This window comes from Ornithodoros turicata, chromosome 1, assembly GCF_037126465.1.
Source record: "Ornithodoros turicata isolate Travis chromosome 1, ASM3712646v1, whole genome shotgun sequence".
NCBI lineage: Eukaryota > Metazoa > Arthropoda > Arachnida > Ixodida > Argasidae > Ornithodoros > Ornithodoros turicata.
The window spans coordinates 18791793-18818896 of record NC_088201.1 but is presented as its reverse complement, the minus strand read 5'-3'; the positions used below and the strand labels follow the sequence as shown (position 1 = coordinate 18818896).

General features: G+C 42.4%; 1 protein-coding gene across 3 annotated transcripts; it reads right to left on the bottom strand.

Moving 5' to 3' along the window:
- Nucleotides 1-1654: 1654 nt before the first annotated feature.
- Nucleotides 1655-26957, bottom strand: LOC135377585 (uncharacterized). Of its 3 annotated transcripts, none has more exons than XM_064610107.1 (18): nt 26824-26957; nt 22408-23716; nt 21928-22103; nt 20287-20421; nt 20044-20141; nt 18774-19065; nt 15636-15768; nt 15345-15465; nt 15108-15212; nt 14714-14977; nt 14292-14625; nt 13391-13532; nt 12778-13022; nt 12500-12564; nt 9418-9530; nt 6916-7092; nt 4206-4435; nt 1655-2913 (listed from the first exon to the last, which is right to left on the bottom strand). In XM_064610107.1, exons 2-18 carry the CDS (start codon nt 23657-23659, stop codon nt 2758-2760), a joined length of 4038 nt encoding a protein of 1345 aa, XP_064466177.1. In that variant the 5' UTR covers nt 23660-23716; nt 26824-26957; the 3' UTR covers nt 1655-2757. The 3 variants fall into 3 exon arrangements, with proteins under 3 accessions (XP_064466177.1, XP_064466179.1, XP_064466178.1); XM_064610109.1 differs by having other exon boundaries at nt 7045-7092; XM_064610108.1 differs by having other exon boundaries at nt 26837-26957.
- Between the last annotated feature and the right edge of the window lie 147 nt (nt 26958-27104).

Sequence of the window (27104 nt, the reverse complement as noted above, 5' to 3'; positions counted from 1 at the left end):
TAAACGGCAGCGTTGTGTGAACTAATTTTGTTTGATTCGTACCACGTGTTTGTACTAATTGAAACACGGACTTTCATTTGAGAGCAAGTTGTTTTTGTATTTTAGTGCCCCTTTAAATGCGAAGTTGAAAAAGAGCTGCGCTGTGCTCCCGACAGCGAGGAAAAGGTTGAAAGAAGAGTTTGCGTGTGTTGCGCCCCTCCTTCGTTCTGCCTTTAGACACCACTATGGTCGTATTCAACTTAAGGAAAACAAATCTAGTCCGTCAACTACATACGTCGTTGGAGATAAGGAGAAACAATAGCCCGCCAGGAGAAATACTGCAGTGCCACCACGCAGCGTAGTGTCATGCGCCAATCTTAACAGCCAATACGGAAGCAGAGTAAGTATGATGAATTACATCATCTGGCGCAAGGAGGGAGGGTGGCCTCTCTGTGTCCAGCCATCCTATCCGTGGTGCAGTTTATATTTTCAGAGCTGACAAACCAGATTTCTTTTCCTTCTTAAGTTGAACACCGATATAGATGTGCCAGAATTAAAGCTGTATCCAGGTAATGTGCAGGTAGCATGATCCAGTGCAATGTTGTACAAAAACTCTTTACAGTATCCCGAAACACCCAAACACACAGGCCACACCCTATAACTGTAGGGTTTGATCGCACCCGGTTTTGTTACTCCGGGTACATTTTTCCTACCTGTGGCTGCCTGTAGCCACTCTCCCTGGGACATTCTTTCCAGACCTAGATAGTTATACTCCACCTGCTCCTGAATTGAGAAACGTGTGCTGTAGCATCTTTTTTTTTTTTTTTTTTAATCTCAGTGCATCAAGGACACCTGTACCGTTTCTCACAAGTTCTCTAACATTACCCAAAACTTTTTTCACCCCCATTTTTTTTCCTTGCTGCAAAACGTGGTTACCTGCATTCCTTTGCACTGTGGGACCTCATACGTTGGCCAAACGAAGAGATGCTGCAGGGACTGCTGAAGGGATCATGTAAAAAAATGTGGAGAGCAAATCTGCACGCTTCGAACTTCATAAACGTATTTTCACTTGCAAAAATTGTCAACGGTTGTTTAATCATGCAAAATAACATGACAGGGGAGCTGCTTGAATCTGCTGCTATTAGTACAACCCTCTACTGTGTCGGTAACCTAGACTGTAAGAAAAGTCAGTGTATATCAGTTTCTCTTTGTTGTTGTAAATTATTGTCAAAATAAATCGTTTGGTGGTTTGAATATAGTCTCGTCTGCTTGTTTCTGCCTGTGTCTAGATTGCCCCAGACTCGGGCAAATGTTACTAACAACAAAATATTCAAAACTAACATGGCCCATGGAAACAGCCTATCGACATAATTGTAACTGCCACATTAAGCAATAATCGTTTCCTTAGCATATGAAGTGCAGGATTTATCACACTGCTTCTGGAACACGCCACCTGGTACTGCAAAGCTGAATGCTGCATACACGTGATTTTTGTTTGTTTTTTTTATTCTCACCAGCTTTCACCAAGATAGTCAATAACTTGTTTTGTTGACACAAATCACAGCAGTGCATAGCTCAGCATGTTGTTATGCACCCGATTTCTCATGCACATTATTAGTGCACATGCGATGTTCAAAACAACACAAAGTGATGCAGTGAAAACAGTGCAATGTGATGGACGTAGAAATTTCTTTATCTTAAAAATGGGGAAACCAAATTGTGAACACTACGTGAAGAGCATCAGGCCATGCAAAAAGCATATTCGCATATCCATTTTAAATAGAATTTTTTTTAATGTGTATACCATAAGTAAAATGAGGTTGACAATGCACATGCATCATCAATGCAAGATTAAGTCACAGTGAATATCAGTAATGTGTACTCCACATTTTACAGCAATGAGTCACTGAGGGAGAGGACATCTAAGCTGACGTTTCGGCCTCCACGACAGACATACGTTCTCCAACTACAACAGACACAGCAGAATCTAGAAAATGCACGATAGCTTATGAAAAGTACCACAGGGCTTAAATACATTGTGAGATAGTAGTGAAGCTCCTTCGGCTTATTTTTCGTTTACATAATACATTTTGTTCACCGTACAACTTCATGCATCAGTTCAAATGCCACTTCACACACAACAGCCAGAAGACGAGAATCTAAGCGCTTTACTTTAGAAGAAGTGCAATAATTAATATTACATTTAAAAAAAAAAAAAAAAGAAACACTGTACCCTGACAAGGATGTACTTCTACACGTTCAACGTGGGCACGACAGTCATTTACAAAAACAAGCAAACAATCCAGGTGCACAGAGGAGCTCTCCTGGTAGATAGCGACATGAGACAAACAATATCTAAAGTCCCCTTCAAAGGCTAACCGCTGGACAGCTTGATCACAAAAGGACACAACCATGATTGATGCCATCACAAATAATATGAATAGGAATGTGTCTGTGCAAGTGCGAATGAGCAATGTGCTCAAGCTTAAGTCAGTCACATGAAGTGCAGCACAAAAACAGCTGCCTACCTAAAATGATCCAGCATCCTGACAATGCACTTATGGAATTTCTAAGAATAAAACTGCAATCTGTCTTCGATAAAATATTAAAAAACTACAAAAAGGCTACAGAACCAAAGCGTTTCACTCTCACTATGGAGTGTGCTGCATTCGTTGTTCAGAGTTTCTTGAGCGTGCACACTCTTGAGAATTTCAGCATCCTTTGTCTTGCACCATTGCTCCTGCAAATGTTACATCTTGATAGCACAGAGACAAAACACTACTTCCGTTTCGCTTTGTCAGCCTTTCGCTGGAGCTTCTCCCGAGCACGCTGTTCTTTTTCCAGTGCCTTGCGTTCCTTGTCCAACTGTGAGCGAAGTTCTTTAATTTTCTTTTTCAATAACGACCGATCACTTGTGCTAGAAATTCCCAGCTCCTGCACAGACACAGCACAAGCACTATTAACAAGACACGAAAACCTGTAGACTTATTACTCCAACATGTCTGCTAGTTAAAGCTTACCCCAGCAAAATTAACCAGAGGGAAAGGGGACATCATGTACGGAAAAATACTTCCACAATTATACATAGTACCATTGTACTGAAATAAAAAAATTGTTCTCAAGCGTGGGGTCCTAAATGTACAGAATGTAATAAATGTTTCCATATTTTAAAAAAGGAGTGTGTAAATAGTGGAACACATAATAATTTGGATTGCAGATCATCCAGAAATGTTCTTAAAATTTCCTGTACCTGCAGTTCCGAATTTCTCTCTTTTTGGCTGTGCATTTAAAGCAAGTTTCCATTACAAGATAGCAGGTCCGCAAAGTACACTAAACCCTACAGGACACAAACGCACCATCTACATTCTTTGTCAACTTTATATGTTACATGACTGCAGTTTGCACGAGGCAGCCAACTCAAGTTACTCAAAATAGCAATTTGTATGGCCATTAACCTCCAAGTTTCAATCTCAATGGAAGTATTTTTTGGAAATTAATAAGAAAATAAAATTTTGTGGTAACTACAACAGGTTAGATTTTGTGAGCACAGAGTTTTTCTCGTTTGAATTTGCAACAGATGCCTGCCAAGTGGAGGATGAACTTAGAAACACAGGCACTGGTCCCAAGAAAGTGCTATGATGGTTGCTGACGCAAGTTATCCTACAGAGGACCCAACAGGCAAGGCCATTGCTGCAGCAGTCGATATGCCAGGATATGGTCTTGCCAGGGTATGCTGCTACTGTTGTGATCAAACAAGATGAATCTGCAAGCTTAATTTGTAATTCTGGTGGAACAACTGAAATGAATTAAATTAGTGAATTTTATACTGTACAGGATGGACTTCCTGATGATGATTTCATGGCCCCATGCTGTTAACTTGATTTCTACAATGTTCTGTTGTAGTAAGTTACACTCACAATTGCCTAGCATATGTGCTTTCTTCAGTTCTTTGTACATGTACTTGTTATCATATTCTTCAGTGATATTGCTTTTGATCAATTTGAACATTTTGACATGTTAAAACCTCCTGAGAACATACTATATAGTGAAGATAACTTTATCGAAAATTGTTACTAATCGCACACCTGTGCATTTTGCTCTTGTGCTGTACTGATGAACAACACACAAGTGAACCATCGATGCTTTACAAGACGCTGGACGACTAGCACTGTATAACTAGCTCAATGAGAAACACATTTCCAACGGTACTGAAAGTATGGACTTACCTTGAGCCGGGCACTGTCAAGTTGAAGAAGGGCTTCCCCATTTATGCTATGGGCAGTAAAGCACTGGACACTGGCCTCGAGCCCTAGCACCACTAACCACTGGCCCACCTGGGCAACACTCCACCGGTCCACGGGTCCACTTTGCCAGTGGTGAGGCCTGACTTCCTCACGACGTGTGCCTGGGGCCCACTCATTTCCTGGTGATGTCTGGCTGCCATACATGCCGTCTCCTGTGTTCAAAGATGTCTCGTTGAAAAATCGCGCAACAGAAAAAACGAAGTTTTTCCACAGACACCCTTTTTTTTGATGGATTACATGCAGTCTAACTTGTGTGTGGGTACATAATACCATGAAACCCCACTACAATCTTATACGTTCCTTTAGTATATAATATTCTTACATATGCACTTGACATTCTCAAGCAACAATACTGTCAATACAGGATGTTTGCTGTAATGTGTCCCTGAATTATATAAAAAAATCTAGACGTTGTACAAGGATGCCGCTTGCTGCATTGGTCTTTGCGGCACTTTTGCCACCAGGAAAGACCGATGTTGTCAATTTTCAACTGCAATAAATTGAGCTTTTAAAATTGCTCTCTCTAATTTGCCAAGTCTACCTCACGGTTTTCCAACCGAAATGGAAAGCGCATGTTCAATTTACCCCGAAACATCACTCACAGGCATCCAGCAGCACGGCGGGCACGCGTATTTCAGCGCCATGCCGGCCGTTGTTGCTCCATCCCCTTGACAGTTCTTCGCCACACAAAATATGCTGCCCCTGTTAAGGTCATGCCTTCATTTTCACCTGACGCTTCTGTCGTTCCATATATCCGAGGGAGAATTGCAGCAAACGAATGTAAAGGGGGTGGAGCAACTACGGCTCGCACGGCGCTGAAATACGTGCACCCAGCAACTTGCAAGTCCCAAAAAAGGCATCTTTTCCTTCTTTTTTCTTTTTTGCTTGTGTCTCCGCTGTGGTGCTGGATGCCTTCAGTGATGTTTCGGGGTAAATCGAACATGCTTTTTCCATTTCCGTTGGAGAACGTGGGGGGTTGACTCAGCAAATTAGAGAGATCAATTTTAAAGATTCAATTTATTGCAGTTGAAAACTGACAAAATCGGTCTTTCCTGGTGGCAAGAGTGCCACAAAGTCCAATGCAGCAAGCGGCACCCTTGTACAACGTCTAGATTTTTTTACATAACTTTGTAATGTGTGGGGTACGACATAATACGACATAAGTACGATACATCGTAATCGTACATAGTACGACATAAATTTGTGGGGTACGACTGGATGGAGTGTACTTAGAAGTACATTTTCTTCTGCGTTTTCACGAATATAATGTGTATTGGAGTTATGATGAGTGATGAGCAAAGTGCCACAAAATTGTACTTAACAAAATTACCAGGTACCAAACATTATTGGTGCTTTATGTACAGTTCAGGGTACCACAGTAACATATAAAATACCACGTAATCACATTTTGATTGAAATTTTTAGAAGCCCTACTCATCAAGCATGGTTAGTTTGTTCTCAATGAAACAGATGGAATAACTTGCCTTTACATGCTTACACTAAATCAGCTGTGCTTGTGTGATGGGTTATTTCTCAAGTTCTTTATCTAAAAGCATAGAGAATAGTGGTGCCTATCTCTGGATACAATTAACCAGGAAGACGGCTTTCAGGGAAACATGATAAGTGAAAGAACTATAGATTCCCGTCCCTCCTCAGCACCTTCTGACATACCACAACACTTCTTTAAATGAAAAGTTTGAGATTTGGTGACTGACAATGCAAAAAATAGGAAGAAGTAATAGCATTTGTGGCTTTGTGCTCTTCTGTGGTTTTGTAAGGAGGCAATACACAGAAAAAGCGATGAAATCCAGACACTGCTCTGCATTTACCCATCGTTTGTGTGTGTATTTTTGTGTTCCTGACATTTAACGCTTGAATAACACTGACTACCTGTCAACCACATATTTCCTTTCCCAAAAAACTGCAATATTTTCCTTAATACTGTAGCTGCATTCTAGGAGAACGTGAACTACTATTTCTTAAATTTTTCTTTGCATATTAGTTTGATACTTGAGTACATGATAAAGAACCAGACTAAGGTACTTGAAGTACAGTACAAGGTATGCATTATGAAATGTACTTAAAGTAGAATTTGAGTTCACACTTCAAGCACTCCCTATCACTTATTTAGGTTAAAATGGACTAGCCATGTACATTTCAACAAGACATTGGAGTGAAAAGAACACTAGTATGAGCTTTGATTATGAATGCTGAGTACTTTTTCGTGCATCCTGGGCACAGAAACGTACTTCAAATTCATTCGGTACGATCTGAATCAGAACGACACAGCACATACAACAGACAATGATGGCAAAGCTACAGCAGACACTCATGCAGTAACAGCAACGTTTGCACATGCTATTACTACTCGAGGGTGCCTACAAAAGGCGAGCATCTCATTGCAGGACAACTATTATCATTAGCAAAAATGTCTACCTCATGTGAGCAACTGTAGCATGAAACAAAGGCATCAGAAATGCAACGTGAGGTTTGTCACATGCATTAACTTTGCATGCATGCATGATCATTGCAAAGCTGGATACTTATGAACGAGCCTGCTCATGGCCAAATACGATGGTTAGTCAGTTAAATGGTAGCTGATTCCAGTGCAAGTGGATAGACAAAGACCTACGTTGAAGACTGGAATTAATCTTCTTGTGTGTGAGCAGCTTCACTTTCTGTGCATGTGGTGGAGGAGTGGGGATAGGGGATACACTTTGCTGGGAGTCTGTAGGGGAGGACAGGGAGGACAGACGCTTGCCTGGAGGACTGTCCAGTGAGCCCAATGAACCGGAGCTGTCTGTATGTCCTGCAAAAGAGGAACAGGAATCTCGTGGCATGAAACACTGAGCTAAGACTTTATCTTGAAGGCCCTACATTTTGCTAGCACAATTAAAGATATGATCCCCAGGTTAAAGCAACAGTCCGGAGCAAAATGGAGGCCAAACAGATGCTGTAACGTGCATTATTATCACGCTAAATGTCGCAGTGCAAAACATTTCAGTTAAATTGCCACCAATTATCTGTAACTAAATTTCATAGCCAGTATTTCTGCTGCCGTGACATCACTGCCAGTAGCTTCCGGTTTCTGTTCTGCCAAGCAATCAGGCCACTGATTCAACACTAAACTTACTGATTACGTTTTATGATGTCACAATGCAGTCCGCAATGACCCTGATCTCAGTCGCACACCATTGCGACGTCCGCCAAGGTGTGGTACCTCATGCCTACATCAGCGTGAAACCATAACCAAATGTGAACATACCGTTCGTTTTCCTTGTTTATCTCAAAAAGCTACGATGCTTTGGTGGATGAAAGTTTGGATATAACAGACACTGCTGTAATGCCAGCCAGAAGAAGTCGAGAGACAAACTATGTGGTACTTGTTACTTGTGAGCACTGCCACTGTGGCACAGAGCAGATACAATAAGCATGTTTGTATACAATGAGCTGACACAATGAGCGCATAACAAACAGATAGTGTGCCAGTTGCCTTTGCACAGCCAATGAACAAGCACAACAGGGGCCGCTACAGTGCTTTCAGGTTTAATGAAGACTCACAGGAGACAAAACTTGGGAGTAATTCTTCGATCTTTAAAGCTATCTGAGGTTCTCTGATGGGATTTTGACAGGGTTTATCTCATCCAGAAGGGTATCCTATGTCTGTCAACTAGTACAGTTAGTCAGGTAAGTTCAATTATTGACAATTATTTGGAAGTAGAACAAAGAGTAATATTATTTAGTTCCTCACAACGTATGACCTGCCTTCACTTGGGCAACATGCAGAAAAGTGCAATGAAATATTTTGGTTGGAGGCTTTTACATTCTGCAGTAAATAATTTTACTTCCTGTGAAATATCTTGAACGTGCATGGAATGCTTCTTGACACTTTGTGGGTGCATGTAACCAATTAGAAAAAGCCCCATTCAGGTAGCACAGGTCCTCCATCTCACACCCAATACAGTCAAGCCCGTTTATAACGATATTGACGGGAACGAGAAATCTGATCGTTATTATCAGAGTATCGTTAGAAACGAGCTTTCGAGAAATTGCCGCTCGGGTTCGCGTAAACGAAGTAGATCGCCACAAGTAGAACGCCGCTGAACATGCGCGTTTGTTGGGAGCACAGAAGCATTTTATCTAGCTTTACATTGACGCAGGTGTGCGTCGAAAGCTTCTGATAACATAACCGCCAATACCGTACGTGTGAGGCGCCGCACCTTTTGAGATCGACGACTTCATCCATTGCTCGTCATCCAATGCCGTAGTCGTCATCATTCTCACGATCGGGACTGCAAGGTCCATCAGAATGCGCCTCCGCCACGGGTAATCCGTTGACGCGTGTTTGGGTGGTGACACGCAACTGTCTGCCAATACACGTTTTCTGCGGTACTTCACAACGTGGTTTTGCACCAGTACGAAACCCGTAGAGCGCATGTAACATAGGGTCGAGCCACGCTTCTTTCCTCATCAAAAAGCGCCTCGGAACCGCAGACGCCATCGTAGCAAGCACGCAGCAAAAGAAGAGAAAAGACTTGAAGATGAGAGAACGATGTGGAGAGGAAGCAACCTCCTCTACTTCTTGCGAGCTCCTTCCGCACTTTCGATGTCTCGTGCCTTGCAACGCACGCATTTAATCCCCGGCAGTCATGCGCGGATAAATGCACTGCGTTCTCACTTTAGCGGGCACGGAGGCGAAGGCTCTTGAAAATGCCAATGTAATTTGTTTTCAGTGAAATGGTGCAGTCTTGCTTTCTAATTTTCACGCATTTTACCGGCCGCCGGGAGAATTCCGATTGCTATATGCGAGCAAGCACTTTCGCGGCGATCGTTATATCAATGTTTTGTTTACGTGTAGTTCAATGGGAGAGCTGCCGGGAACCAACAATTCGATCGCAATATCGGAGTTATCGTTCTATCGAAGATCGTAATAAACGGGCTCGACTGTAGTTCAAATTGCACATGATGTCACAGATGTTCATTATCATGCTTTTAGAGCTATTTCTAGGACAGAATGAACACATCTATGTAATCTTGTTGTAGAGTGCTCTGACGTCTGCTAGTATGCATGCCATGCTTACGTACATGTGAAACAGGAGAAGAAAAAGGCACACAAGCATTCTTGCTCTTTTACCTCTGTTTTGCCATAGCAGAATTGCAGACTTCAGATCGTCACCAAGCTGCTGAGATGAAGGCCGGGTAGGGGATGAGTCAGAAGTATTGCTTGTGTCTGACTGGTGGGATGAACTGCATGTGGAATTTGGTATAAACATGTTACATTGCAGAACTGAACTCTATTACCGAATATTTTTTTACTATATAAGTTGACATTAACATGTTTCAGCAGGCGCCTTTGTTTGGCTTAGTTGCTGCAGCCAAGGAATATGTCAACGTAAATACAACTGTGGCATGTTTCTTCCAGTTTCACTGCTGGAACGAGCTCAAACCTCAGAGTGTTACATAAACAGCTATGCAGGCCATAAAAACATAATATGGATACTGACACAGGCAGATAAATCAGTTCAGGGGTGATTAACGACAAAGACAACTTTGTTAACGAGTAACTCACTAAAAAGTAGGGGTGTGCGAATATTCGAAAATATTCGAGAAATAGGTATTCGATAATTTTCGAATATTCGAAACCATTTTCGGACGTCACGGGGTTAAAAAATGAGACCAAATATTCCGCAGTTTTGGTTTCCGCATAGTTTCGTTTTTGCTTCAAGCGAACTGCCATCGACATTTCGGCATGGCTACCTCTCCCCTCCTGCTTGCGCTGTAGTGAACAAACTGCTCATGTGGTAAACGCAGTTTCGCTTCCCGTTCAAGACCATCCCATGTCTCTGACGCCGACGACAACGTTGAGCCCTTTGTAGTGCAACAGGACGCTGCAAGTTTGTGTTGCAAACGCCGACAGGCACAACCACGCCTCTCACGAACCACCTTAAGCATCACCCTGCCCTTCTGAGGGAGTACGAATGACAGACCAACGTCAACGCACCCAAGAAAGATCAGTCACCGCTCCATAACGTACTGCGTGGGTCGGAGCCTCTGCCGGCGAAGAGGAAACATGCTCTCGATGGCAAGCTTACAGCGGTGGTGACCCTTCACCTTCAACCATACAGTATCGTAGAAAACCTTGGATTCAAAGAACTAATGTCGGAGGTCATCCAAATTACCGCTTGACATGCAAATCTACGTTGTCTCGAAGATATGGTGCCACAGCTCTATGATGACACCCGAAACAAGGTGAAGTCAGAGCTCAAGAAAACCTTAGAGGGTGGCCACGAGCAAGGTGCAAATGTGGTGCTATGACTCTGAGCAAGGTGCAAACAATGTGGCAGCCACCTCTTTACAGGTATGGAACAAATTTGACAACCTGGCAAAGTCGGCTGTGGGCGAAATGATTACTGAACCAGAGAACGAAATTGAAGCATATGCAAATGGATATGCTGCTAAAACGGGACTTGAGCCCTTGTCACTGGTGGCAGACGACTGGTCAATACAGGTATCCCAACCTTGCAAAACTTTGCTACCGTTACCTGGCAATCCCAGCTACCTCAGTGCCCAGTGAGAGGGCATCCTCTGCAGCCGGGACTGTGGTGTGCACGCGAAGGGAACTTCTCTTATCTGGCCACATAGAACAACTAGTCTTCTTGCACAATAACTTGAGGACCTACAACTTGTACCTCGTCTGGTCTTGTACTTCATCTAGCCTTTGTGTGAGGGTCAACCCCAGAACAGGGCTTCTGTCACTTACTAGTCACTGCATACTAGGGGTGTGCGAATCCAAATATTTTAAGTCGAATCGAATCGAATGGGGGAAAAAATTCTGAATATCGAATATTCATGCAAAATTTACAATATGTGACTTTCGCACTAAAAGTTTCCATTTTGTAGCCCATGGCTTTAGTGTAATTTTTCTGGCATTAACTGTCACAAGAGAGACATGCAAGTCTTCTGTTTAAAGCTCCTACTCTTTAATTTTACATGAGAGTGCTTCCTGCTTTTCAGGTGAACCTACACTTGCTGGAGTACTGGAGTGGTTACTTTCATTTCAAAATTTTATGTCAGGCAGTAGCACGTTATACGGATGAGGCTGTAATTGTTTCAGACACCCACAGGCCATTTGTGAAACAAACGAATTGGCATCCTGCCTTGTCATGAACACCCTTTAGTTTCTTTGCACTCGCCCTAGGAAGTTGCACTCCTGAAATTTTAGACGCAAAGGACATCTTTAGGACACCCTTCTTGTTCGTGGGCTGTAGTCATTATTCAAGAGTGCTAACTTTTTAAAGGCAACCTCACAGACATCAAATCAAAGTCCTTCATCAGCATCGCTAAACTGCCTGTGGGAGGGGCGCCACCACTTCCACAGACGATGTCTACAAAACAAACTTTGTATAACGTTATCTTAAACTAAACACCGTCCCGCCTGTGTTGGTTCTGCAGCAGAGGCAATTTCGTAAAGCAGACTTCACCTCATGCATGGAAGCATCAGGTGAAGCCCACTTTCGGGCTGTGTCGTTCATATTCGTGGAATAGTCGAAAAATCGAATATTGGATATTCGATTCGCGAATCGAATAGTTCGAGCGTTTGATATTCGATTCGAATTCGAGAACTCGAATATTCGCACACCCCTACTGCATACATCACTGATGCCATTCGTTTCGTTATGCCAGTCTTTCAGTTCAGGAAAATAAAATTGTCCACAAATGCTGTTGTCTGCTATACTGTGTGCATATCCACATACTGTATGCCAATGATTCGATATTCGATTCGTATTTGGCCCCAATTATTCGTGTTCGATTCGTATTCAACAAATCTACTATTCGCGCACCCATACTAAAACACCAAGGAGTGCTAGCGCCAGGGGCTGAACCTGGACCCTCCTGATTACCGGTCAGGGATGCTACTTCTACACCACATTGGCATGGGCTTCTCGTGGACTGGGACTCAAGTAACAGGGACGGACATGTCATACACTCTTTTCCACTCCCTCTAACATGTTTTCTCACTCACTCACACATTCATACACAAGGCATTGAAGGCTCTATGTGTTGTGTTTGTCCCAAGATGGAGCTCGCCTCGGCTCGTTCGCCTATCTGTTCTTAACTTTGTTCATCGCCCATAATTTATGAATCTCACATTAAATTCGTATCTTTAAACTATCCAACATAATGTAAGTGCATCAACAAACTAAGTTAGTCCATACCTATGAATAGAGGTTTCAGAACCCGTGCTATTGATTGACGTATTAAGGTCCTGTTCTTCTGGAGACTGGAAAACAAACAAAAATAGTCAAATGTTACCAAGAATCTTTCAACAAATGATAGCTTAAATCATGAGCATTAGCAATGGAAGAGGGGTTACTAAGAGAGATGGATTACACAGACAAAGCATGCTTACAAACATATCTTTTTAGGCAGCATGTCCCAGTAATTCCACAAATGATCTATGTATTTTGCATGTTATGCACAAGTGCTCACTCACCCCAATGTCAGCACATGGCTGCTTCTTCAGGCCAGATGAAGATGGTGGCTGACGATTTGCTAGACTCCCTTTTGTGGCAAGTTCTGCTTTAGCTTTGGCTGCAGTGGAGTCTAGCAGTTCAGTCTGTGGCACAACTCTATCAAAGGAGTCACCTGCTCCTCTTCTCTCCACAGTCGATCGTCGATGGTCACCCGATGCCTCATCTGGACTCAGGTCGCAACGCAGGCTGTCATCTCCGTCAGATTCTGGTAAAGGGTGTCTCCATAACAAGCATGTCCTCTGACTTTTCAACTCTTATTTTATTGTTTCATAAAATTCCAGAGGATCCTGTTAGAGCTTATATTTACAGTTATTTCCAGAAGTTTGAAACAGGCAGAAAGGGTTCACCAAAGTTTACAGGATACATCACAAATTGACGAAGAGATCATGTAAAACCAAGCAGATTTTTTTTTGTGCAGCCCTAAACTGTGCATTGTTGTAAGAGCATGCATATAAAATGTGAACTAGATTTCTGCCTGTAAAATAAAATACCACCTAAACTTGCCCCCGTATGATCTGCAGCATTGTCTGAACTACAGTTACTTGGACCCAACGGCAGATTCTCAGAACTAACCAGAAACTGGCACAGCAGGTGGGGGTGGCCTTCTCCTCTTCATTTGTGGAGTAAGGAGTTTCATTGTGTTATCATATGGAAGCTGCACCGGCAGCCCTGCTGCCCTCTGTGTTTCAGAGAGGCAATTCTCCAAAATAATAACCTGCAATGAAATAAAATTATTCTCCTCTGATGTCACTCATTAATAAAACAGAGTGAAATCTGCAACCATATGCCCCAAAGGCTACAGGCAAAACAAGAAAACACTGACATATTTCTGGAATTCCCTTTTGATGCCCTGACTTCTACCACAGGTGGAACAGTAAAATCTGGTGGTGGTGTTGCAGTTTACGTACAGCATCATTATGTATTACAAAATGACCTCACTACCTTTGATGATGGTACGTAAAGTTTGGTTCTCTTGACCAGTTACTTATAGCAGTGACCTACAGGCCTTCATCTCAAAGGCAACAATACTTTGACTACACACAGAATTACATCTACAAGGTGATACTAATAACAAGTTGTTGCATGTTACGTTTGGTAATTTAATGGGGATATGCCAAAATGTTAAAAGATACATATTCTGCAAAAAAATTCATTAGACGAAAGTTCAGCGTTCGTTCTGTGAGCTCACTTTTCACCGGGTTCTTCCCGTTGGTCAGTCCCAACTACATCTGTAATGGGCAGCTACAATTCTAAATATGTAAAATTCTAAGTAGCACTTCCAGCCAAAAGCAAAACCATGAAAACATGAACAAAAATAGAGGGAGGTGAGCCACTGTAAGCTCATGACACGTACCATATCTCTACAGTTTGAGCATAAAGAACTAAGCAGAACAAACCAAAGTGAGTCTTCTTTTTCTTCAAAGAGAAACATGTTATTTCATAAAAAGATGCCAATTTGTTTTTAGATACATACACGATCCTTGAGGGCCTTGACGAGGGCATTGTACTCGTGATCTTTTTCTTGGAGTTGATGAAGATGAAATTCCTCACGATGTGCTGCTTCCTGCCCTCGTTGCTGCAACTCCCTCAGCAAGCGCTTTGCCCGTGCATACTTGGCCTCCAGAGCCCGCAGCTGTTCCTGCAGCTCCAGAGCTCCTCGCTGTGCACGATTTGCTTCTGCTTCAGCTTCTTGCAGACGGCTCTGCGCCCCTTCCAAGAGGCGCCCCAGGTCCCCACGCTCTGTTTCTGCCAGTTCTAATTTCTCTCTCAATGATCGCACCTCAGCCTCTGCCATTGCGAGACGGTATCTGAAAAACCGCAGAGATGGTTTTAATGTTGGATTCTTAAGACTAGGCCCCCAAACAAACTATGCTGAGAAGAGGACAAAACCCTCACTGAGTTTCTTTGAGACGTAGCTCCACACCATCAGGATCAGCATCAGGTGATGCTGAGCCACTGCTGTCGTGAGACAATTCGAAAGACCCAGTGATGGGGAGGTCTGCACCATCCTCGGGTGTCGAGGCAAGTGACTCCCCTCCACTTTCCACACTACCTGCAGCTTTCAGACGAGCCTCACGTTCTCTGTCTGCTTGGATGGACTGGGAAATTAGTTGTGCTATCTCACTATTGGTTGCATCACGTTCGCGGCCAATCAGAAACCTGCACGTAGAGAGTATGGATAATATCGTATGAGGTGCATACAAGCAATGAAGAAACAATGAATAACATATAAATCAGTATAAGCCCACAAACCTCATAAACGGGACCATACTATCTTACAACCACTTACCGAACTAGGCCGGACGTATTTCGTAAAACAGAGGCTGCATAAGCTTGTGTGACTCCGACCAAGGACTTGCCATCCACTTCTATTATCTGATCATTGACCCTAATTCTGATTAGGAAGGGAGAGATAGAAGGCCACATGAGGAAGATGCAAGCAAAAGAGGACGACACGTACGGAGCGTTACCAAAATACTTCCACACCACAATATGCACATATAAAACTCAAGAATTACAAACAAACCTGCTATCTTTGTAAGCCGCACCATTTTCTGTAATGGTCTTGACAAAGATTCCAAGTTTTTCGAGCCCAGCATCAGCACCAACACCCATGCCAATGATACTAAGGCCTAAACCTTCTGGACCTATTGGAAGAACACATGGAGGACCATGACATATGAGAGAACTTTCTACACTACACTGTGCTACACATAGAGCTATAGCATTTCATGCACAAAGACAAGTGAGAGAGAGAAGGGAAAACTGCACACAAAGAAACTAAGAGCAGTTAGAGTATGTAATGCAATACCCCTACCCTTGACCAGTTCAACAGGAAAGACGTCCATTTTCTCAATCCTCTTTTCAAGCTCGTACTCAGCAGATGCAGAGACTGGGTCAACATCATCGTTTCGCCGATCATAGTCATCTACTGAATGTGTGCTGAACACCTGGATGAGTTCACAGAGACAAATTTAATTGAAAGGCTTCTCATGGTCACATACATAGTGAAAAATTGTTCCAAAAATAAGCTCAACTTAAGCTCAGCAAGACGCAAACTCTATTGAGTTTGCATCTATTTAAGCTTGTTTAAGGTTAACAAATATTTAAACTTTAACAGGCTATTTAAGCTTTAAGAAATTCCACATCGAGAGTTTAAAAATGATAGCAAAAAGCTCATCGAAAAGTGGGGAAAGCACTTGTTGTGTGTCTAAACCAGCTGCCAATGAGAGATTGATGCTCCCTATCAACCACAGCAATCCTTGTCGTAGATGGTAGGAGGCATGTGGATATACTTGCCAATGTGAGAATCCTTGAACAGGTCATGAACATTGCAATGCTGTTGTAAGAGATTTGTGTTCTATCTTTAGTTGAATAAAGTACTGTAAAGCCACTTAATTTTGTAGACCTAATTTGATGCAAACTGAGTATGCGGTACATACCCGCAGCCACTAAACCTTCTAAATTCTGGATAGTAAAATTTGTGGCTCGATCGGCTTACTTCGTGATAAGCCCAAGATTTCCCTTACCGCATTTGATAAAAGCAGCATTGCACATGTCTGTGCTGTAAAGCAGTGCTATCAGATTTCAGCCTAATAACTACGAACCTGCATAACAAACCGTGAAAATAAAGTTTGTAATTCCAGCACAGTGTTCAAAGTGTGAATTCTTGCTCAAAGTTTTTGCCCACCCCTAAAACTCAGATTTTAAAATTTGGAAAATTCATGCAAATTATAGGCTATAGTCTATACATTTTATGTATAGTTCTTAGGGCTCTAGAAATATAGCAAAACAAAATAGCGCTGCAAGACACGAGAAGAGCCCAACTCGTCCAACATTCTACCTTCTTAAGGCCCTAGAAATATTCACAAGTTTAGAATCTCAAGTTGGATATATCCAGTTAAACATATTCAATATATTCAAGGAAATTTCAATCTTTTTTTTTAATATCACTTGCACATAATGTACTATCATTGGTAGCCCTTTGGCAAGCATCACTATTGTGGAATATGACTTCTTTTAGAGCACACACTAACCAGAAGAGGAATACTTCACAAGAAATTAGCACCATCTTGGCAGGTACAATGAGTACAGAAAGCAACATTTAGCAAAATTAATGAGAGTTGAGTATGAGCAAGGCCCTTCCATCACGTATGGGTAATGTTAGGTCAACACAGAATTTTGTTTGTTTTGCAATTTAGGGATTAGACTGCATTACATTAAGGTATTAGACAATTACCTGCACAACACAGGACAAACACAGGAAGTTTCATATTTGGAGTCCCACTAAGGAGGGAACTAGGTGTAAATGCAATGCAAAGAACTATCTACCAGATGGTTGAAATAGAGCAAATATGGCCTAGCAATCACTACAATTCTGAACACCCTTGCTTTCATGCTGTCCTTAGCTGTCTTTCTGTGCTGTAATGATCTATGTGCACATCCCTCAGTCATGCTGCCATATCTGGTGCTCTATGCTACCACAAACATGAGTTTTGTGCCATCTGTTGTGTTTGCACTGTTGCAAGCATTGCCTATCATTCCCTCGCACCCTACATCACTAGGCACACTACTTCTACTTTCCTGCGCCATGACCATCCTTGTCATGACATAACTAAGTTACAGGTGCACCAGAATATTTTTTTTTATGCTATACTGGGAATGGTAAACCCAAAAACTCTAGGCATCAGGAATTGAACGACATCCATGGCACACAATCTTAGTCTTACACACCTAACTTATTCCTTGAAACTACAGTGAACCCTCGACAGGGGCGGATACAGACCCTCGGTTTGGGGGGGGCGGTTTCTTTGCCGGAGCGCGCAGTGGGGGAGGGGGAGAGGGAAATGCAATGCATAAACTGACGTTTTGGGGGGGGCGATCGCCCAACCGCCCCCCCCTTGGATCCGCCACTGACCCTCGATAGTATGACCCCCGATAGTTCGACATACTCGCTTTATAACAGTTTTTCTTGGGAACCGTTTCGCCGCCATGTAAATCCACCTCTTTAATACGACAATCTGCCAATGACAGAGATTTTTGTCACAAGTTAGGTCAAACAGAGGTATTATCTCGTTATTATGACTGTCATATAACCCTCAGGGTAGCCCCAGAGCTAAAGTAGGGCACCAAGGTTTGGAATGACTCCTTGTTGACCTCGGGATTACTCATTGCACTTTTCGGACCGCCAAAGCTATGAAGTGCCTAACAAGGTGAGTTAAAGTTATATTGAAGCACTAAAGATTACATTGTTATTCTTAGACCAAAGGAGGGACATTTATAATTAGAGCCTCAAGTTTTAGGGTTTTACCCGATTCTTCCCCGAATTTGCACCCCGAATTGAAGGTTGCATCTTTAGGGTGAAACCCGATTTTTACCCGGCAAATTGCCCTCACTGGGATGCCTGTAGGAATGCACTAACTAACTTGTCTGGCAGAAAAATGCAGTTACATCACCATTTGTACCAAACCGCTACAATTAGTTTGAATAACTGAGCCCGATTTCTCCCCAAATTTAGTGTACTGGAAGTTTTTTCACCCGAATTTGCATGAATTTAGTGCACATGTTTATTTACCCGATTTTTACCCCCCCAAATGTAGGAAAAAATATTTCCCGAAAACTTCAGGCTCTATTTATAATGTGTGCACAATTGATGGTGCTATTGTCCATTTAGAAAACTTCATTACTGACAATCGCTCCAAGCAGACATTGGCAACGGACTGGTTCAGAAAATAAATATTCATTATTACATAGGCTTTTCTTCTGTGTAACAGTCTGTACGGTCAGCAGTGGGTGTGTTTCTCGTTAGTATGACAATTAGCCTTATGACCAAAATCCACGGGAATGATGGTGGTCATATTAACGAGGGTTCACTGTACATTTATTGTAACAAAAAGGGAACTACATCTAAGATGATAACACAGTGACAATAGAGATACGCCCAAAATATCCTTACCTTAATGGGGTCAGTACTGAACTTCACCTTAGAGCATTTGCGTATGGGTACAGCGTACGGGCAATCATCATCATCTTCTGCATCGCTGGGAAGTCCTGACTGTTCAGTGAAGAAATGTCCATCCGGAAGCATGTGATATTCTACTCCATCTTCTATTAGCAGCGCAGCAGCATCCTGGTGACAGGGTCTGGGTTCATCCATCACAGATGCTTCAGTTGGGGAGGGAGTACGTAGTACCAACAGGCGTTGCACCTCTTTGGCTTCCTCGTCACTCAAGATCTCTTGCTGTCGACTTTGGGAAAGAAAGAAATAGAGAAGCTGGAGTGGCTGACATGCGGAAGGATGTGGATTTCGGAAGTTTCAATGCTTTGTACGTACTTCCCTTATAGCACTCACTTTAAAACGACGAGTTTCTAGGGTAAAATTTACAATGGGCTAATACAGCGTGCCCAGCAGCAGGGCAATGCACAGACATACTTTCTGCATACACACAAAAAAACTATGAAGAATTTGTGTTCACGCAAGTGAAAAGACCACAATCACCAACGGAAAAAAAAAAAGGAAGATTCAGCAATCCGGTGAACACAGATTAGAGCAAAAGCCCCGGGCTTGGAGCTGCCGATATAGAAGAACAGCCAAAGCAGGCCTAGTAGAAGAAGAGTCCCTGTTTGAAATATCGGCGACTCCCAACCTGAAGCTTCTGCTTGAAACATCAAAGAAACATTGTGCCACCTGCCCTTAACATCTGGGTGTGAACAGTGGTCGCTGCCAGGCTGGTGCGTTTCATGCTGTTCAGAGGTTCATATCATGATATCTGTGAATAATCGTTACGACCTATGACTAAAGAGCGTACTATTTTCACAAGCGACCTTGGAGTTCGAGGTTGAGCCACGGCCCCCCTTGCCCCCCTCTCGGTACGCCCATGGTCACACTGCAGTGGCTCAAAGTTGGTTTTATAAATCAGTGGCGCTTTATGTCAACAACTTAGTCGTCCATTTTTATTGACTTGATCAGCTGCATGGATGTTTTAAGTAACAAAAATAATTTTGTGTATTCTACTTCCAGAAACCTTTCTGAACATTGCAAGCAATGCCATTTTTCTATTATCCAATGGCATGGGATTCCCTTTGCTCCATATTTCGAAGAAGTATTATGAAAACTTGGTCCACCACTGACTCACATAGCATCACTAAGTTTTCTCACGTTTCTTTGCACCTGTTCACTACAGGATTACAGATTTACCACAACAACAAACATAATTTAAGAATACCTGGTACTAAGTAGTTTGTCGGCTTCCTCTTGAGTCATAAATTCAACACCGCTTGCGTCCACTTCCGGAGTAAGGCTAACATCTCCAAATGGATCACCCTGTAACACAATAATCATTTTCAGCCAAAACAAAGTTATATAACGTAATACTAAGGTTACACAGCTGTCACAAAAGGGTATGATCGCCTGGCAGTATATCGAACCTGCATACAAGCTGAATACTGAGATGGAAATAATCAAGTACCTTGTAAGAGCGGGAATTGATAACTGCTTCCACATTAAAAAGCTCATGTTCTCTGCTCTCAAGTTCTGCTAGTGTTTCACCACCAGCATGTTTGAGGCTACTGTTCTCTTCATATTTATCACTATGAGCTTGATCCTGCAATAAAGGTAATGTTGTGACAAATCTGCAACACACAAAGCATTCTATTTATTTATGTCAGAAAAACTTTAGTTGATGGAAAATTCCTTCAAATATACAATCAAATCTAATGGTATTAAAAGTTACCTTCATTTATCTTATAATAAGCATCGATAGCATTTGGATTAACGTATGCACGAAGCCACAGCATGATGATGCAAAAGCAATCTTCATGCAGCAAATCTACAGACAGATTTGCACAAAACACTGCAAGAAACCTCAATCAAAACAATGTGCCTGTAGCATACTGTTAAGTGTCACCATAGTTCACAAAAGTGTATTTCGCTTCAGTTGCAGGTGTCCCCAATTTTGCAGGTTTATGTACTTGCATTGATGTATGTGATAAAGCAGAGGACAGCTGTAGTGTGCATACATTGGGGCTTAGTCCAAACCATATCAGGATTATGTCAGCCCATATAATGTATTTATAAGATAAAAAGAATGGGTTTGGTTAGGTTTTCCAAACTCATCAGCAATAGGGTAGTACAGATTATGTTTGGTTTGTTCAAGTAAGTCTGACTTAAACCTTGTAACACTAGGTTACTGTTGAGTACCCACAGCATTTCGAACAGACAAGCTCGTCCGATGTACTACCTTACTTTTAAGCAGTTCTTCCAGGTTCATCACTGTATGGAGGAAATAAAAGATAGGGCTGTCAGGAGACAAACAAATTACACCAAATTACCAATAAACTACCAAAAGTTCAGACATTCTGGGAAATTCATGTGATAACTACTATCTTACAATGCTGGAACCAAGAAGCACCTAGGTGAAGACCTCAAATGAAAGATGTTTTTTTTTCCCTCAAAAACTGTGAGTTTTGTTTTTAAAATGAAAGAGATCAGACTAATGGCACAGAACACTTGAAGTCACATGTTCAGCCTGGAGGGGCTATGATCAATGTGAAATGGTGCTGATTTTGTACCATGGTATTGTTGGATTCCGAACAATCGCTCACCCATAAAGCACTGAAGCTTGACAGTCGTTCACCCTACTCTCTACCACATGCCATTTCCATGCTCTGCCATGGTCAACTTCGCACTGTATGAAACTAATGTCAAACCAGTTTCTACCTTATGTAACCAATACGCCCTTAACCTGTCTACCATGCACTGTATGTTACTAACCTCGAACCAATATCTACCTTACGCAACCTTCATGTCCTTGTCTCAGTTGACCATGTGATGAATGAAGCAAACCTCTGACCAATTTCTACCATGTGTGAAGTTAAAGGCTGTTTTCATGCAGCCCACGTGAAAGACGTGAAGGAAAAGAAAAATTAAACTGACAATACAAAGAGTGGATGATGAAGAATGGGAGCACTTGATGGGGTTCTGCGCCGCTCAAAAGTGCTCAGTCAGGTGGACAATGTGAACCAGATGCCAACATATTTCCTACCTTTAAAGCCTATCTTGCAATGTATGCTATTTTCACTAAAATGCCTTAGCTATAACGTGACCTTACTTGCTGAAGCAGAATAGGTGATCTTCCTGAAGTAGCAGCCAGGCTGTACAAGAGCACACTATTTGAGGATGGTTCACTTATTCCGTTGTGAATGGCATAGTCCTTCTTTGGCCAGTGGTGGGAAGCATTTTCTGAACAGGATGAGGCCAATGATTGAGGTTGTGCTGGTGTACATACTGCAGGTGAAGAGAATTCAGGACATTTTCATACACTGCAAGTCAATGTTTTCAAAAGACACTTGTTCACACGGTGTCTGGTTCATAGCATTTAAAAACAACAGCAGACATGTTGGTAAGTTGCGTGCTGCAAAAATAATTTTTGAATGGCTGAGAACAGGGCTGTGTGAATAGTCATTTTAAGACTGAAGCGAATATGAAGTGGACAGTTATATAACCGAACAACAACAAATCATGTATTCCAAAAATCTGAATATTTGCATAGCCCTACTTTGAACTCATTGCCGGAGTGGCTTCCCCTTACCTGGCTCAGTTTTGTTTGCAGCGACTGGAGGAACCGCGTGAGAAAGCACCGGAAGCTTTGGTAGCTCACATGTATTGTTGTTAACTTGACTCAATGCATTCGATTTGGCACAATCAGCTTCGTTATTTTCCAAAGTTTCCAAAGTTTGTTTCAGTTCCACTGTAGCAGTGCTCACAATCTCTCTCACTTGCTCATCACATTCTCTTGTTGCTTTCTTTTCCACTACGCCATTCACCGTAACCTTTCCAGGGTCATTCCTCGGCGTATCTTCCGCAGGAATGCTGGCAGAACGTTTCCGAACGACGGCATACTCAACTTCGGGCGGCTCGTTTACCGCCGCGTCCACAGCGGCACCGGCATTATTATTATTAGATGATAATTTCTGTTTGAGCTCTTCCAGCATGCCTGGGGCCTTGTTCTTCGTTGTTGCCTCCGCACCTGGATCAGGAAGTGGCCGCTTCTGTTCCGTATTAAGTGTACCATCTTCCGCGGATCGCCGCAGGGACTCATACCTCGGTGGAGCAGACGGCTTTTTGTGCTGTGGAACTTTCGCGGGTACTTGATCTTCTTCTACGGCCTTTTTTTCAAAGGCTGCAGAAGCGTGAGGAGGCACTGGCAAGGGGGCTGCATTGCTCACAGCGTTGGTTCCCACCGACGAGTTCCCCTTTTCCACTTTGGAAGACGCACTATGTGAATCTCCATTGACGAGGGCAGTTCTTTCCGGTTCCTCGGGAGTAACATCTTCATCCCAACGCAAGGCAGAAGGTGGAGGCACTGCAGACGGTGAGCTAGCTGGTGAACTAGCCACACTGCTTCTGCGCCCAGAAGCTGGTGGAGGAGGTTTCTTCGAAGCCTCTTGCAGTCGTTCAAACATAGCCCGTGCATTGTAAAAGCGGGCCACGTGGCTATCACTTCGGGTCAAGGTGGGTGGTCCAGAAGGACGGGCAGGTTCTCCCGGAGGAGGTTCTGAAGATGGGGACCGCGATGAAGGATCTGATGTCTCGCTCTGAGATTGAAACATGTTTGCGATAGAACTGACTTTAGAGCCAGCTTTAGCGGGAGGTGTACTGCGCCGCCTCTCATTTCCGTCGGATGAGTTGCTACGTGACTCAAAGTTGGAGCGAAGGCTAGTAATGAAGGGCTTTGCTGGTGAGGTTGGGGTCGGTGACGGAGACGTGGGGGGTCCATCCTCTAGCCACCCCGTGCGAGAACGAGATGCAGCCAGTACTTCTGAACGCCGAACGTCAGCCATGCTGGCACTGGATGTTTGCAGCAGGGATGCAGCAGCTACTTTTAGCCATGTTACACTCTGCCAAAAAGATGAAAAGATAGAGGTGTCATAAAAGAAAGATCATCACTATCTCTCTATCCACAAAGCATTGTTTATGACATTAAGAAAGAACAGACTTTAAAAAATGACAGTATATGAAAATGATAAGGTGACAGACATCCGGTCAGAACAGAGCAGAGGATTGAGCACATCACAATTAAAAATAGGTTCCCAAGGGAAACTTCCTGAGCAGTTAATAATAAAAATGTGAGTGGGGAAAAAAATTGTTAACAAAGCACCCTCAGTATAGCAAACTGCGCTGAAGCTTACAACTAAGTTTTTAGAACGGATGTAGAGATCAACCAAAACTACAAAACGTTTATTCATCGGCCATTTGCCAGCCACAAATAGGTATAATGGTGGACCCGTAACATGAATAACTTCATTATTTTTTGCATCTAGAAACTTTTTCTGCAGCCCCAATGTGGCAAAAATGCTGCTCAATTCCGAAACTCCTCAATAAGTGGCAACCTTTACATAATTTTGTAGCTCATCATATTGCAGATCTAAGCACCTTAACTTTTAAATTTCCATTTAAACTTATGACCCAATGTTCCCAGTGAACTTTGATAATTAAATTTCTAATCAATATAAGCACTTCACTCTGTAACCGGGTGTTTCCCTCTGGCTCCTCCATGTCTATGATTCCCAGATGTGATATATCTTGTGTAGAATAAAATAAATGAAATGAAAATGAAATGAAAACAACAAGGTGAATAGAGGCATCTGGCATTAATTTACAATAATACACTATATCAAGTTTGTGAAACAGCAATATGACGATATTTTGCAGGCTTAACATACGCCATCACAGCTGATCAGGCAGTCAGTAACAAACGTTGCAAGACATGAAAAACTCAATGCAATATAGAACAAAGTCCAGTGCATTCCTTTCAGAGCTGATACAAGTATGCACAAAAACAATCCCTCACACTAATGGCTACTTCAAGTTGCATGAGCACAAAACAAAATTATCGCTAATTTAAGCATACGCAGTCAAACCTTGAGATAACGAAACGCTATATAAGGAAATTCGCGGTACAGCGAAATAATTTGTATCCCTGTACACAATTGGCTGCCATATTTCTTCAGGCTCCATACAACAAAAGAGATCCTGCTTGCAGTGCCAACTTATTTGTATTTGAGGCAAGTATGCCCTGTTTATTTTTGTATACAGTAGTCGCAACGTTGCAAATTGCCATAGTGACATGCAACAAAAGAGGAGGACTGAACAACACACACAGTCATCATCTTCTGTTGTGCTTCATCACGGCAACTTGTAACATACACCAACTAGGCCAATTCATCACATTAGTATAATATTGTACCCACACTGGGTACTTAAATGACCACACCAGCACATTAAAAAATAATAAAAAAGATGCAGGCAGCAAGATCAGTAAGTTGCAGCTGTCAAAGCTACAGACTGTGCACATGAGAGATGTAAGATGAGGGGAGAGCCGCAGAAATAAAACACCTGACTTGGAATACGTTTCTTCTGAGGAGTGCAGCGCTATGTGACCAGAAAACGTGCTTTGTGTTGTTGGTTACCAAATAACTGAGCTTTCTTATGTTGGCTAGCGACAGAAGAATAGTGCATTGCTAAAGACAATGCCATCCCTTGCATTATTGCAACCATCCCTAAACTCTGTTCACTAGGTAATATAATGCAAATAACTGTACCAACGACAACAGACGTCCATGTGAAAATCAGTGCCATGTAACATTCAAAATTTCCAAATAAAATGTTGAACTAGTGTGACTGTAGTGACAGTGTGGTGCCCAGGAAAGAGGAAATGCTCCTTGTAAAAATGCTGCAATTTCGTCTTGGAAGGGTGGTACACACTTGCTAATGAGAGGCAACGTTCAGCACAAAAGTAGCCCATAGTCTACTAAACTCTAGATGCTCTAAGATCCACAAACAGAGCAGCCACTGGTGCAACAACTGTATGCTTCACGGCTGATAACAAGGTTGGGAGCAACAGTTCATTTGGTGTTACTAATGGAAAAGGGGTCTACAGATTTTATGAATTCAAACTACAGAGCACTTGAAGTGCAGAGATTAACAGTATCTCGTATTCCATTTGGACACTCACTTCTCATAGACTATACAATTAAACTTTATTTTTAAGTGACAAACCAGGGTAAAGAACAACAATGCACGTATTTGTGAGTGTACCTCACCCTAATATTTCTGAAGCCCACGCAGAAGCACTTGTTGTTCTAGCTAATGTGTACTCAAAACCAAACAAAAAAAAAAGAAGCAAAACTTAAGGGCAAAACCGAATGAAACCTAATGTAAAAGAAAACGAAATTAACCATGAAGTTATTGCCTTAACATAACTGCACAACACACACTGGAAATGACGGTGACCGCGTTGTTGCATATGAATTGCTTAATCCAATCTGATATGGGATTTGATGACGACCCATTCCAGCTATCTATCAAAGCCGCTACAGAAGTGGCAACAGTGACATTTGAAATAAGAGCATACTCGTTATAAACACTTCATATATGGTGCGATATGAACATAAAGTAACACGTGTCAATGAGACATCAAGAAGAAGGAGTTTCCACAAATGATATGCAAGGCGTGATGCGTTGGTGTAAGCACCCATTTGCGGTGTGACTAGGTCAGTTATGTAAACAGTTACCAGCACTACCTATCAGTGGATGAGAAGTCACAACACCTCTGCAGGAGTGTTATCAAAGCAGATATTGCCTTTTATTCTCTGGTCTTGGTGCGGTTTTATGAAACACGCCATTTTACTAAACGTCGGTGAAGGAACCGATTACCTCAGCAAATGCACGAAACGAGACAAACATGAATTGCACACAGTTCCACAACAATAGTTGAAAAGCAAATTTCATCATAGTAACGAAATTAATTTTAACCACGTATCCACACAATAAATGACCATTTAATAACTGCCCCCTCCCCCGGCACATTTCTTTGTCGTTGACACTACTTCCCAACCGCGATTTTCTCGCTATTCCGGTGCCTAAATCTCAAGTACTCTCCATCACTTCGAGTGAAATAGTAAAAATATGTAGTGTAAATTATATGATATATAATACCCCATACCAATTTGTATTACCAGTCATTTATCCTTCGCTGACACTGATTCTCCACATCTCCTGACCGCCGCCATGTTTTGGAGCGTTGCATGGTTGTGATCGTGCATCCACGAAGGGGTCTTCGCCCTCCAACGGATAGAATCGAAAGCGGACGCCACGCTACGCCACACGCGCTGCGCTACTTTGTATTGCCCTATTGGGCGCACTGGACAATGAGCAGGCGTACGTGGACAATCTTTTAAGATGTGTGTTTTTTTAATCTTTTGTCCTATAGACTGTCACCAGCAA